Source organism: Rousettus aegyptiacus, unplaced genomic scaffold (genome assembly GCF_014176215.1).
Source record: "Rousettus aegyptiacus isolate mRouAeg1 unplaced genomic scaffold, mRouAeg1.p scaffold_m13_p_12, whole genome shotgun sequence".
Lineage (NCBI taxonomy): Eukaryota > Metazoa > Chordata > Mammalia > Chiroptera > Pteropodidae > Rousettus > Rousettus aegyptiacus.
Window position 1 is genome coordinate 55,580,486 of NW_023416287.1, and position 14,216 is coordinate 55,594,701.

The window sequence follows — 14,216 nt, forward strand, 5'->3', positions numbered from 1 at the left end:
TCAAATCTCAAACTAACTTTCTCTAGTCATGTGACCTAGGATGGATGAGCCTGTTTCTTCACTGATATATAACTATGTACAATGTTGGTGTAAGGAGTAGAAATAAGAAGTGTCTGGCTCATAGAAAGTGCTCAATAAAATAACATCATTTAGCAGTGTAACACTGTAGAAAGCACAAAACTTGGGATCAAAATCCTTGGGTAGTCTCATTTTGCCAATTATCTCTATCAAGAATGCCATCTCTTTGAGTTTGCTTCCTCGTGTGTAAAATGGGCACAACAGTTGCATTTACCTACCTCAAAATATCCTTTAGAGGATCAAATGAGATACTATGTTAAGTGCATTGGGAATTATAAAGCATTTATTAAAGTGATCTAAATGTTAAAATATATTTTGCAGTAGTGATTTTTAATAGACATCTTTTTAAAAGTGCAATACCTACTACTTCTGATGTTTTGGAATAGAATCTTATCTTGAGGTCTCAAATCATACTGATATCTGTGTATCTTTGCCCTTTTTAAGCTATCTAGGTCAGACTGCTGCTTTTTAAGTTTTTTTTTTCTACTATAGTAAAATATACATAAAATTTAGCATTTTTCCCTTTTTATACCATTTTTAAGTGTACCTCTCAGGGGTATTAAGCATATTCACATTGTTGTGCAACCATCACCACTATACATTTCCATAACTTTTCCATCATCCCAAGCCCAAATCTGTACCCATTAAAGGATAACTCTTCATCATCCTGTGAAGAGTGCTACTTTTTTTTCCTACTGTGTCTTTATCTGGTGTTTCTTCACTAAGAAGCAAATAGTTTGTTTCCAAATATACTACCAGCAACAACTTGGTAGAAACTGTAAAAGCCATTTTTAAACCCATAACATTCTTTGGCCTCAAACGTTAATACAATGTGGTTTCAGATTAATTGTTCAGCCCTATTTCTGTTCAGAACCCAATGTTGAAGAAAACAGCTATCTTCCACTATGCTTTCTCTCTTCCATACCTCTGCTCATACCATTCTCTCCATTGGGAGTATCTTTCCTATTCACCCCTTCCCACTCCTACCTCTGTCTATTGGAATCTTCCTGGGTCCAGCTCATATTCTATCTTTTCGATAAAGGCTCCTTGACCACCTTATATGGTAGGGATTTTGCTCTCCTTTGATCTCGTACAGTAGCTATTACCTAAATTACTTAGGAAATTGTATACATACTGTAAATGTTTGTTCCTTTTGTCAACCGCACTAAGAGCTCCTCAAAATAGAATTAAGCTTTATTACTTTGTTCACTTGTTCATATACTATTCTTTCAACAAATACTGTCCATTGTGTACAATGTATCCAACAAATGTTTGCTGAATAAACAAATAGAATTCTAAGTCACTGGGCTTTGATGGATGAGTCAAATAAACTCCAGCTCTTCTTATGTTTAGATTTTTGTAAAAAAATGTATTTCTTTCTCTGGTCTTAATTGTGCTCTAGTTAATAATCGCCTGTAAAATAATAATCCTATTACAACGGTTACCTCTTAAATCAGTTAATAAGAGTTTAGTTTGCCAATTTTGAGATTTGTTATACAATCAAACCTGAATGATTCTGTTGATTCTAAAAAAGACTGCAATGCTCCAGGTAGCCATCATTGCTCACAATTCCCACTTACGGGCAACACTATAAACATATTTTGTTGTTGTTGGCTTCCTGTATTCTCGTTGGATGTCAACGAAGGGAACAAGGTAAAGCGCACCTAACTTTCTCCATTTAGGTACACGTGGAAGTTCCTTCCGTTTGAGTCATTGCATAATTTCTCTCCCCACAGCATAATTCCAACTAAGAAAGTAAGGGCTGCTTGACTTCTCATTGGTCAAGCCTCTCCAGTGAGAAGAGACATGGAAGGAAATTGCTGAGAACGCATGGTTTCGAAAGGGGTGCCTCTACCCTAGACGCAGGGCTATCCATTTTCCTATCAGCGTCGAATACTGCATTCCTCCTCGGTCCTTCTCTTACTGTAGAGATCTATATGTGCCCGCAAGTTAACAGATTCCAAGATATTAATAATAATCATTATGTTGCTATGCAAGCCACACTTGCATTATTTCATTCGCGCTTTTCAAGAGCCCTGTGACACAGGCATTACTTCTATTTCATAGAAGAATGAACTGCTCATGAGCTACAGGGCCCATGAACTACAAGGCTGATACGCAAATCCGGGGCTGAGACTACTCCTTTGGGAAGGACGGAGGTCCGGGTGCTCACGGCCACTGTCAACACTGGCCCATCTTGCTTTGCCAGATAACCCACCTGCCTTCGATTCTCAGGCAGCGGTTAGCTTCCCGTGCACCCCAGTGAGCCGTACCTAGCTCGGCTTCTCCAAACCAGGAAAAGCACCGCGGTAATTGTCCCAGCCTGTGCCTGTTCCCTGCAGACTTTACAGGGGCGCAGCCACCCATACGCCATCTCCACAAAGGTTACCCACGAACCCGGACCAGGTAGTGTGTGGCGGACTGAGGCTTCCGATGCCCACCTGAACTCGGTCATCACAGAAGCTCCCAACTACCAGGCGGCCCTCCCCTTTGCTCACACGCCGCTCTAGCCGCGTACGGAGCGGGTAATCTCGCTGCTCCCGGCCTGACGTCATCAGCCTGCGCCGCAGCGCGGTGGCGGGCACGCGCAGCCGAGAAGATGTCTCCGACGCCGCCGCTCTTCAGTTTACCCGAAGCGCGGACGCGGTTTACCGTGAGTGTAAAGCGGGAGGGAGCGGCCTTGACCCGGCGCTACTCTTTACCCTCCTCTCGATGAAAGTACTGGAATTTTACCTTAGGGTAAATCGAAGACAGAGGTGTATACGCCGCAGCGTTGGCTCCCAGCCCTGTCTGGAGCTGGGAGGTGGGAAAAGCGCATTACCTGCTTTTCCGCGCGTCCTTTGCTGTCCGTTTCCGCCATTCTGCCGGCTGGAGCCGGGTGTCCGCGTTCTGGGCGCTCTGCATGCAGGGCTCATCCGTAGATGATCTCCCGTCTGGTTTAGCGACTCTGCAGCTCGCTTAGTAGGGCAGGTGTCTCCAGAACTGGAAGGGAGTGGTTTTAGCCCAGAGAACCGGCTCCTGTCCCACCTCCTAACTGCCCGATGATTGTTCTGGCCCCCTGTTCACATCTTTCACTCTTCATATCTCCTAAGAGGTCGATTAAGAAATCCTAAGTGGGAAAAGCTTGGGAAGGGTTGCCAGATGTCATTTTATTCTTACACATTGAAGAACAGTAATTTTAGCATCTGAGAAACACCTTACAGAGCGTTTTCAAGTTAGCACTACGAATTATCCTTCGTAGTCGACATGAAAACTGAGACACCTTCACACACGCACACACACACACACAAGTTGAGCGATTTACTAAACTTTTTTTTCTGATTTTAAACCGAGCTTTCTTTTTGTGTTGCCCACATACCCCTCAGCATGAAGAATCTTGTTCTAAGTTGTTTGATCATATTTATCTTTAGCTTTTGTGCCAATATCTCGAGACTTGATTCAGCTACTCAGATGATTAGCTGTGCATACTAAATGTTTAACTGGTTATAGTGATGCCAGAATGAAAATTCCGTGAAAGAAAATTGATTCTTTGTAGTCAGTAGTTTTTTGTGTGTGCAGGGGTTCCCCCCACCCCCATACAGTGTGGGGTTTGTCTGCTATCAGATTATATCTTGTTTATGTTATCAGAATGATTTTCTTTCTGTGCGTTTTGCTGTAATCTCTGGTGCTTTGAAATTCTGCGAAGAGTAATTGTTAGGAATATCACGTTAGTCCTGGAAGAGGCCATTTAATTAGAGATTATCGAGTACAGTGTATCTCCAGCTTCCTTGTGTTGTGGGATCACCTGAGATCTTGTTAAAGGTATATTCTCATTCAGTAGGCTTGCACTGGGAATCTAACAAGTTCCCAGGCAATACCGCTGCTGCTGGTAGTAAGGGTCTACAACAACCCTTTTGTTTAACTGGTGAGGAAAAGGTAGCATTACGGGATTTGCCCAAGATGATAGGGCCTGTTCTTGGCAGAGTCAGGAATGGACATTTCCAGTATAAATCTAACTCCAATGAGGTAATTTATTCTGTGAATTTTCACAGAATAAATGACTTTGCAATATTTTTGTCTTTCAATTGCGACTACTTTAAGGTAACCAGAAGGTGGTATTTACTATGTATGGGGACTGTACTGAGCAAGCTACCTAGAGGTGGTAGGACTTGAGATGGGCCCTGAAAAATGTATAGAATTTGCATGAGCAGGCGGGAAGAACAACATGAATGTGTAAATACACTAGAATGAGCTTGATAGAAAATTATGAAAATGGGTAAACCTTAGTGAAGAGTGAAGGGGTAGTGGGAAATAAGATTGAATAGAAGCTACAAAACTTTAAAACCAAAACCTGTAAATAAGGAGTCATTTGGAGACTTTTTAGAAAAAGCAGAATACTCTCATGAATGAAATATTTATAATAGGAGAGAAAACCTGGAATGAGAAAGCCTAGCTAAGAAGCTCTTGGCCGGGTTTAAAGTGATGAGTATATATCAGTAAGCGGCATTTGAATAAGAACTGCTGATAGACTGACTGATAGGTGATTTTTCCCAGTTATAAATATTTTTAAGTTAGAAATACTTATGAGTGATATATTTTTCAGTAAAAAGCAAAAATTTTCTACTTATTTGCTATTTTTATTTTTCTAGAAGTCTACCAGAGAGGCCCTGAACAGCAAAAATATCAAGCCATTGTTGAATACTTTCAACCAGTTACCTGGCAGGTAAGACATTGATATCCATGAATATGCTTGCCTGAATCTTTATACTTACCCTGAGCTGTTTGAAAAATGTAACTGTCTTTTGTTTTTAATAGTGAAAATGAAAAAAAGTGTACTCTTGACCAAGCTTTCAGAGGTGTTCTAGAAGAAGAAATTGTAAGTATGTTTTTTTTTTAATTTATTGTTATTGGCAAATTAATAAGTTATGTTATTTTTAAAATTGTTTTTATTTGAATGACTATTTAAATATTATTTTTCCTAGAGTGAGCTTACTATTTTTCAAAAGCTGACTTGATCATATAATAGGAGTTATATAATAAGTAAGGATTTTGACAGCACAGGAGCAAAATCCTTTGAAGAGTTTGGTTTACTAAATGGAGATAACTCTCTCCAAGTGAATAGTATAAGAAAAGTTCAGGTTGTCCTGAGCAAGAACTAGAATTTGTAGATGGGCCCTCTTGCTTTGCTGTATAGACAGAGGCACATCCTGTAGTGACACAAAAGATCAAGTAGGGATGTTCAGCATGGGAAATTGGGATTCCATGTTCTCATTTTCTCATGGCATTCTTCTGATAAGTTTTTTTTTTTTTTTTAAACTAGAGCTTGCCTAGTTTTTAAAAAAAAAAAAAAAAAAAAACTAGAGCTTGTCTAACTTCAGTAGAGAAATTTAATCAAATGTGAAAAATCTGGATTTATTTACCGTTAGTGGGGCACCTGAATGAAAGGATTTATTTACCATTAGTGGGGCACCTGAATGAAAGGAAAAGTTTCATCAGTTTATTCTTGTTTAGTGAAGGTTGGGTGCTGAGAAGCTGGAACTTTTTCTCATGGACGTAATACAGTGTCCCTTCCTTTTGGACAATTCTGCATCAAAACTTATTTTTTCTTCTTCAGACCTAGTCACTTACCTATTGTGAGGAATTGGGCAAGTTACTTTATTCTTCTGAGCCTCACTTTTATTTGCAAGAAGGGAAATAACCATTCTTTCAAGGTTGTTCTGTAGAGTGACAGTTACCCAACATTCAATAAATGCTGGTTTTTATGATGTTATTGAACCTAGACACTACCTCCCTTCTATTAAAACCCTCTCATACATGTTGATGCACCAGTACAATTCATTCTCCTGTCCCCGCCTTCGCCCCGTGCTGTTGATTGATTTATGGCCTCAGCTCTTTTGTACATGATTAGTTTACAGCCTTAATCATGCTAATGTAACCATTTTCCTACAACTGTTGGATTTTAAGTGAATCACTGCTTATTATTTACTTGGTATAATTCTACAATTAGTGACTATTACTATTTATTTTTTGTATTTTCATCTTAAAAGTTAATTTTATCTTCTGTGAAGAATCATCTTTATCCCATATTTGTGATAATTAATTTAATGTTTTTATTGTTATCAGATTAGTTGGAACTCCGGCCCCTAAATTAAATTGTTTTCTCCTCTGTTGTTAGATAAATCATTCATCATGTGAAAACGTTTTAGCTATTATTTCTCTTGCTATTGGGGGAGTAACTGAAGGTACGTATGGTTTTGTTTTGTTTTCAAGTAATCTTGAACATGACATCCTTTATTTAAAACTTATTCTTCCCATAATTCTCCAACAAATGATTTTGTTCATTTTTCAAATTCTGCCTTTTCCAAGAAGTCCCAATTAAATTAGCTCACATTTATTTCTCATTCCTAGTATACAGCGCACATTTGAGCACTTTGTTTTCAAGTTGTTTTGTTCATCCTGTAAATATTTATTGAGCATCTACTATGTGCCTGGTGCTAAGCTAGGACTTGGCAATTCAATGGTAAATAAAACATTTTCTACTCATAAGGAGCTTAGTGGCTAATGGAGGAAACAGACTTGTAAATGTTTTACTGCGGTTTAATTACTGTGGTTGAAGTGGAAATGAAGTGTGGTTGAAGTGACTAGTTTAAAGGAATCAGGAAGGTCTTAGGAAGCTGCAGTGAGCTGGGATATGAGGGATGATGAATCTGTCAAGCGGAAATAGACAGGAATAGCTACGTAAAGGCCACCTTTAACATGGGTAAAGAACTACGTTGAGCAGAGGGGTAAAAAATGATGAAAATAGTGAGGAAAGAAGCAGGAGGAATAGGTTAGTGTCATTTGTAAAGGGCTTTCAATGCCATGTTAAAGAGGAGCTATGGAAATAGAGCTGGATTAGGGAGACTGCTGGCAGGAAAACTAGGTAGGGGACTGTTAAAATGGAACAGTGGCAGTGGGGGATAGTTCCAAGAGATTTTTTAAAAGACATAAGTACACAGTACCTACCTAACACATAGTAGAAGCTCATTAAATATTTGCAGAAAGAAGCAGTGAAAAAGTTCATTATAACTCTTCTTTAACCAATTTGGTTAAAATACTCATTTGATTAATTCAGATAATTTATGCAAAAGGTTCCTTTTAATCTGTAAAGCATTATTCACATATTATTTTGATACTTAATTCCTACAAAAACTAGAACATAAGAGATAAAAGTGGTCTTCCAGTGTAGCAGCAAGCTATTTTGTGAACTTAAGCATAATTCAGAAATTCTGACTTCTCATGTTAAACTTTTGTATAAGATGTTTATTCTCTCATTCATTAAGCATACTTCAGTGAGTTGTGCAATGGACTGTTCCTTGCCTAGTTTCTGTCAAACAGTATGCAGTGTCCGCTTACTTCATTGATTACCTCGATATGTTACTCCATACACTGGTAATGTTTTTAACACTTGAAGTTGTACAAAGTCATTGTTTAGAGCTTTATTTGAAAAAGATGAGGGCTTATGAACTTAGTTAAACTGTAAATAAATACTTTAATTTGATGGGGAAAATTCCTTCCTGAGAGAAATTATAGTATTGTTTATATGACACGTTTTAAAATTGTCCATAACTATATTTTATTAAATTCATCTTGGCAGATATTTATTGAGCTTCTGTTCGGTGTCAGCCACTTTACTGGTTAAAATATACGAAAATGCCTGTCCTTAGAAAGCTGATAGTTTATATAACAAAGAAACAAGATATGATAAGTAGTATAATATATGTACAGTGTGCTCCAGGAGCATAGATGCAGTGGCCTACTCAAAGGTATAGGAGGTTTTTAGATGCGCTGTGTGCTCTGTGCTTTAAAAGATTAAGTCAGGAACTTCCCACGTGGTAGGAGGAGGACTATTTAGGCAGAAAAAACATTGTGAACAACTGTGGAAATAGGAACATTGCAAGGTATTTAGTAACTGAGGAGAGGGTATATGTGGCTGAGGTGAAGCAAAGAGGGTCATGTAGGGGCTGGGACACAGGTTGTGAAAATTGTGGGGGATCATGCTATAAACCAGCTCATCAGAATCACCAGTAAATCTGTTTTTAAATGAAATTGCCGGGCTTTAGCTTAGTTTTAATCAGAATCTTTGGACGTAGAATATAGGTAATATTTCTTAAGTTCTGTAATTATCAAATGTGAGTTAACTTAGGCCAAACTAGTGCAACTCATGGCAGGGAGTATATCCTTCAAATCTCTTAGATGTCTAGGGCATATAGTATCACAGAATCTGGGTCTTAAGGGACTTTAGAGGTCATCTAGTTCAGTCTCATCTCTGGCCTATCCTACCTTTGCTCTGTAATGTCCCTGGCAAGTGGTCATCCAGGCTGTACACCCATTAATGGAGCTTATTATCTGATTTCTGTTAGATAGTTTTGATTATCAGATTGTGCTTGTATTGAGTTAAAATCTGCTGCCTTATGCCACCCACTGGTTCTGGGCATTATCCCTCACATCACATTCCAGATATGATCTTGCCAGTGCAGAGTAGAGCTGGGAACATTGCTACCTTTTTCTGAATATACTGTATTAATGCAGTGCTTTGGGCTTACAATGCCCCCTAAATGTCTTTTTTTTTTTTTTTTTAACATACCATGCCTAACTTTACTTAAACAAGTCTTAGTATCACTTTAAAGTAGAAAGAAGAACGAGCAGGGAGATAAAAGTATTTTTAGCTAGTCTAGATGTCCTTTTCTTAAAATCTTTAATTTATTTCTTTATTTTAATAACATTGAATTTAGAAATAAACAGCTTTTTACTATTTTTTCTCCTGAAACAATACTGTTATTTTAAATGTTTAATAATAGTTGAAATCAGTATCAAACCTTTTTGTCATATTTTCAGAGATCATCTTTTCAAGTCACAGACACAATTCAGCAACATTAGAGAACATTTGGAAAAGAGAAAAAAGGAAAAAATACTAGTCATAATTCCTGTACTTTAAAAATCTACAATTTATTTTAGTATATAGTTTTAGTTTCTCTATTTTTTTAAAAAAAAAAATATTTTATTGTTGTATCTAATATACGTACAGTTTTGAATCCTGCCTCTTTCACTTAACTTTATATAATAAACATTTTCCAAGTTATTATAGTGATAATCATCGTTTTTAATTGGCTGCATTATATTCTTTTGAATAGCTTAGTGGTGAAGAAAACAGACTGTGGAGCCAGACTACCTGGGTTCGTATCCCAGCACAGCCACTTACTGGCTCTATGATCTTGGGCATTATTTAACTTCTCTTTGTCTCAGTTTTCCCATTCTATAAACTGAAGATAGTATTATCTACCTCATAGGGTTATAAGGATTAAATGTATTAGCATATGGAAAACACTTAGTGTGCCTGACATATAGTAAATGCTCTGGAAGTGTTATCAAAAGTGAACATTATCATTATTACTGAGTGCGCTTTCCAAACTTAAAAGTATGTCCTGTTTGGGGACTTTTAGGTTGCTACCATTTCTTGTCTTTTAAATTCTTGTTAGGATTGATAAAGTGTACCTTTACAATATTCTTCAGAATGATTTTGCATGGGAAATTTTACTGAACAGTATTTTAAACTTTTAAATTGGCTTGTGTTCCACCTGAAGGTATTTGTACTGCATCTACACCTTTTGTATTGTTGGGAGATGTTTTGGATTGTCTTCCTTTGGATCAGTGTGACACAATATTCACTTTTGTGGAAAAAAATGTTGCTACTTGGAAATCAGTAAGTTCTTTAGTTTCTTTTTCTACTAACATTATCTTTTTGTTGATCTAGAGTTGTGAGGGTAGATTTTTTTGGCTGCAATTTCTGATATTTTTAATTGCTAAAAAGTTTGTTCTTGTGAAAGAGTTACATATTCTGCTCTCTGCTGGGGGCGGGAGGGGTAAGTAAGAATCATGTATGGAGAAAAAGTTGAAATACAAATTTTGACTTAGTAACATTTTACTTGAAATAGCACACTTTCACATGTTTAAAACTGTGATATCATGTTTTGTTATTTTATATATCGGAAAACTTTTATTTTATTAAAAATATTGTTTGCTTGAAAAAAGTGAAAGTGGCATAGTAAACTCCCAGTGCATGTTACTATTCTTTAGTATTTTACTTCCTGCGACTTATTATTGAAGGATGTACAACAACTTCTGAACTATAGTAATAATTTCTGTCTTAATTTCAGAATACATTCTATTCGGCTGGGAAAAATTATTTACTACGTATGTGCAATGGTAAGTAATTCATTGGTAAATGATTTTTTTTTTAACGTAAACGTGGCCAGAAAAACAGATGGTTGAATTAAATACAAGTAATAAAATTTTCTAAATAGAGTTGTATCTTCATTTTTAAATAATAGGCTGATTTATTAAAACTAATCATTCACTTTAAACTGTTCCTGTTCTGGGTGGAAACTTATCAAAAACCAAAAACAATTGGTAAAGCTTATCTTGCTTTTGCTAAACTTGTTTTATTCCTAATTTTGTAGGGTTTTTTTGTGGCATTAGTTTCCACCACCATTTTAAGAACTGCTTTAGGAAGATACTCTTGGCAAACTGGTTAAGCAACTTGGGTATGGTTGGAATAAACAGAAAGATCTCTCTTCTATGTAACCTTCATTTCCATGTTGTTAGATCTCCTTAGAAGACTATCGAAATCCCAGAATACAGTCTTCTGTGGACGAATTCAACTCTTTTTGGCCAGACTTTTCCCTTTATCTGAGAAATCAGGTAAGCTTTTATACATTAAACAAATGCTTTACAGGAAAATCTTTTCTAGTTTTTAATGGCTTTGAATCTGTCATGATAGCAACAAGAAAATGATTCTAAAGTTGAAAGACAGCATAGAAAATTGTCATTTTTTTTTTTTTTACTTGTAAACAGTGATACTGGTCCTAGTGTATAACACAGGTAACCTTTAAATAAAGTCATGATTCTTTCTTTAAGTTCAAAGCTTAATAATAATGTGCAATTGAATCACACTGAAATATGTAGATTTGAACCATCATGTTTTTTTTTCATTTCATAGCGTATGCCTATTTTTCTGCTTCCGTTTTCTCCCTCAGTCATTACTGTTTAGTCACATTTACTTCCTTTTATTTCTTCTACCATTTTTTAATTGTGAAATAATAATTCATATTAATTCATATAGAAAAGTGCTTAAAGTAAATGTATAGAATAATTATAAAGCAAACACTTGTGTAACCATTGTCCAGGTCCAGAAATGGAACATTGCCAGTTCTCCAGAGCCCTCCACAATCTATTCTAAATGCCAGGTTTTAATATCTCTTTGCCTCAGTCTTCCCTTCTTTAATATCAGGCTAATATACATACCACCTACTTCATATGTTGTAAGGACTAAATGAAATAAAATATGTGAAGAGCTTACAACAGCCTACATGTGAGAAAGTCCTACAGTACACATTAGCAGTGATTTTTATGTGCTTTCTTTTTGTCATACTAGATCTATGCTGTTTTTTTTTTTCCTGTTTAATGTGGTCAGGATTAACCTAGTTTAACCAATGTATTTACTACTTCTATTTCTAACCTAACTGTAATCATTTTCTTCTTTAGACTTTAATGTAGATCTGTGTTTTGTCTGAAAATCTCTCCTTATTCTTGAGTGGTTTCAGTAGATATAAGATTCTAGGTTGGCACTAAATACAGGATTTCATTTTGTGGAAGATAATCATTACTTGGCTTTCTATCTTGCATTGTTCTATATACAAGTCAAATGTCAGTCTAAATCCTTTGAAAATAATCTAGATTTTTTATCTCTATTTGCTCTTCAGATTTTCTTTTTCTTTTTTTTTTTTTTCAGTTTTACTATGATGTATTTAGCATAGATTTCTTTTTATTTATCATGCTCCAGATTTGCAGATATCTTGAATCTGTGGATTGGGGTCCTTAATCCAGTTCGTAAAAGTTTTAGCCGTTATCTCTTGAAATATTATATGCCTCTTTTTCTGAAATTCCAATAAACATCCTTGTATCTTCCTACTTCCTATATTTTTCATCTCTTTATCACATTCTGAATAAATTTCTTCAGAGCTGTTTCCCAATTCACTACTTCTCTCTTCAGCTATGAATAATCTCTTGCTAATCAAGTTCTTAATTTCAGTTGTCATATTTTTCATTTCTAGAAGGTCTTTTCAGAATCTGCTGTCACTTTTTAATTTCTTATTCTCTGCTGATAATTTTCAAACTTATATTTTAGTTTTTAACCAGCATTGTTATTTTTACTTTAATTTTCTGTTTCTGATCATTTCAGTACTTTTGTCTTTGTGTATCTGTCTCTAGGGTCTCTTTCTACTGTTTCTCACTCATGTTGTCTTATCTATGTGTGTGTGCTGTTAGTGTTGGCTGTTATATTTAAGAAGATATTTAAGGAAATAATTTTGAGGTTTAGAAGATAACTTTCTCCAGATAGAGTTTTCATTACTTCTGCCACACACTTTCGGAAGGGGGCTACTACTCCATAATCCAGCCCAGCTCAAGACCTATGATTTAGATCATCAAGACTTGGTACTGAACCGTGGTTTGGTTCATCCCTACCTGAGGATGTAGTCCTACAAGTTCTCAGCCTTTAAGATGATTGGGATAGAATTTATTAGATTCCCCACCTTCCTTGGGCCCCGAGATTTACTTTTATATCCTACCTGCAGGAAACTACTAACTCAGTTTTGTAACTGATTCTTCTTGTTTGGCAGATGTCCTCAAGAAAAAAGTGGCTTTGAGTGCTAAGTGATGCATTGCTTATCTTCCTTTCCTTTTGGATTTCTGCCTGATATTCCTGACTATCCTGTCAACTTTGTACTGTTTTAAAGAAAACCATTTTCTTATTGCCCAGAATAGTGCTATGAATAAGGTTTTTGATCTGTAAATACTTACAGAATTAGTGTAATTTATCCAGGTTTTTAGTTGTCTTTAGTGGGAAGGTTAATCTGAATTAATTGGCCTTCTATTACTGGAAAGTTGCCCTTTTTTATACTTTTTTTAACAGCTTTATTGAGATGTGACTTTACATACCATACAACTCACCATTTAAAGTGTACAGTTCATTGTTTTTTAGCATATTCATAAGGTTATACCCATCACTACGGTCTAATTATAAGACTGTTTTCCTTCTAAAAGGAACCCGTATCTATTAACTGCCAATGCTACTTACCTTCATACTTACCTTCGCCCAAGCCCTAAACAACCATTAATCTATTTACTAGTCTCTAGATTTTCCTCTTTTGGACATTTAAAAAGTAGAATACTACAATATGTGGTCTTTGTGACTGGCTTTTTAAACAGCATAATATTTTCAAGGTTCATCTGCAGTGTAGCATACATCACTAATCCATTCCTTCTTATGGCCAAATAATATGCCCTATATAGATATACCAGCTTTTGTTTATCCATTCATCATTTGATAGACATTTGGATGGTTTCCAGTTTTTGGCTATTATGACTATTGCTCCTGTGAACATTTGTGTACAGATTTTTGTGTGGACGTAAATTTTCATTTCTCTTCAGCAAATATCTGGAGTGGAACTGCTGGGTCATGTTTATATTATCAAGGAACTACCAAACTGTTTTGCCAAAGAGACTGTGCCATTTTACAATCCTTTCATCAGTACACATGGGTTTCAGTTTCTCTGCATCTTTACTAACACTGTTGTCTGTCTTTTTATTATATCCATCCTGTGGATATAAAGTGGTATCTCACTGTGGTTTTGATTTTTATTTCCTAATGATTAAAGATGTTAAGCATAGGCTTCATGTGCTTACTGGTTATTTGTCTTCCTTAAAAAATGTCAGTTCATATCCTTTGCTGGTTTTTAAAATTGAGTCGTCTTTTTATTAATTAGTTATATAAGTTCTTTTAATATCCTAGATACTAGACTCATATAGAATATATAATTTGCAGAAATTTTCTTGAATTCTGTGGATTATCTTTTCATTTTCTCAGTATCATTTGTTGCACAAAAGTTTTACATTTTGATGAAGCTTTATATCTGTTTTTTTCTTTTGTTGCTTGTGCTCTTGGGGTTATATCTAAGAAACCGTTGCCTTATCCAGAGGTCCCCAATCTTTTTAGTACCAGGGACCAGTGCTCCCATTAGAATCCCACCCACCGTTCACCTCCTGCTCTGCAGCCCAGT

The 14,216-nt window shown here is 36.0% G+C and overlaps 1 protein-coding gene across 3 annotated transcripts in view; it reads left to right on the forward strand.

Annotated features, from left to right (window-relative positions):
* Window positions 1-2,616: 2,616 nt before the first annotated feature.
* Window positions 2,617-14,216, forward strand: part of THOC1 (THO complex 1) — a 38,083-nt gene continuing 26,483 nt past the window's right edge. For all 3 annotated transcript variants that reach the window (XM_016164547.2, XM_016164548.2, XM_016164550.2), the window contains exons 1-7: window positions 2,617-2,731; window positions 4,707-4,780; window positions 4,873-4,933; window positions 6,233-6,299; window positions 9,681-9,799; window positions 10,254-10,302; window positions 10,702-10,797. In XM_016164547.2, the coding sequence (XP_016020033.1) occupies window positions 2,678-2,731; window positions 4,707-4,780; window positions 4,873-4,933; window positions 6,233-6,299; window positions 9,681-9,799; window positions 10,254-10,302; window positions 10,702-10,797 (520 nt within the window). In that variant the 5' untranslated portion in view covers window positions 2,617-2,677. The remainder of the gene's footprint in view (window positions 2,732-4,706; window positions 4,781-4,872; window positions 4,934-6,232; window positions 6,300-9,680; window positions 9,800-10,253; window positions 10,303-10,701; window positions 10,798-14,216) is intronic.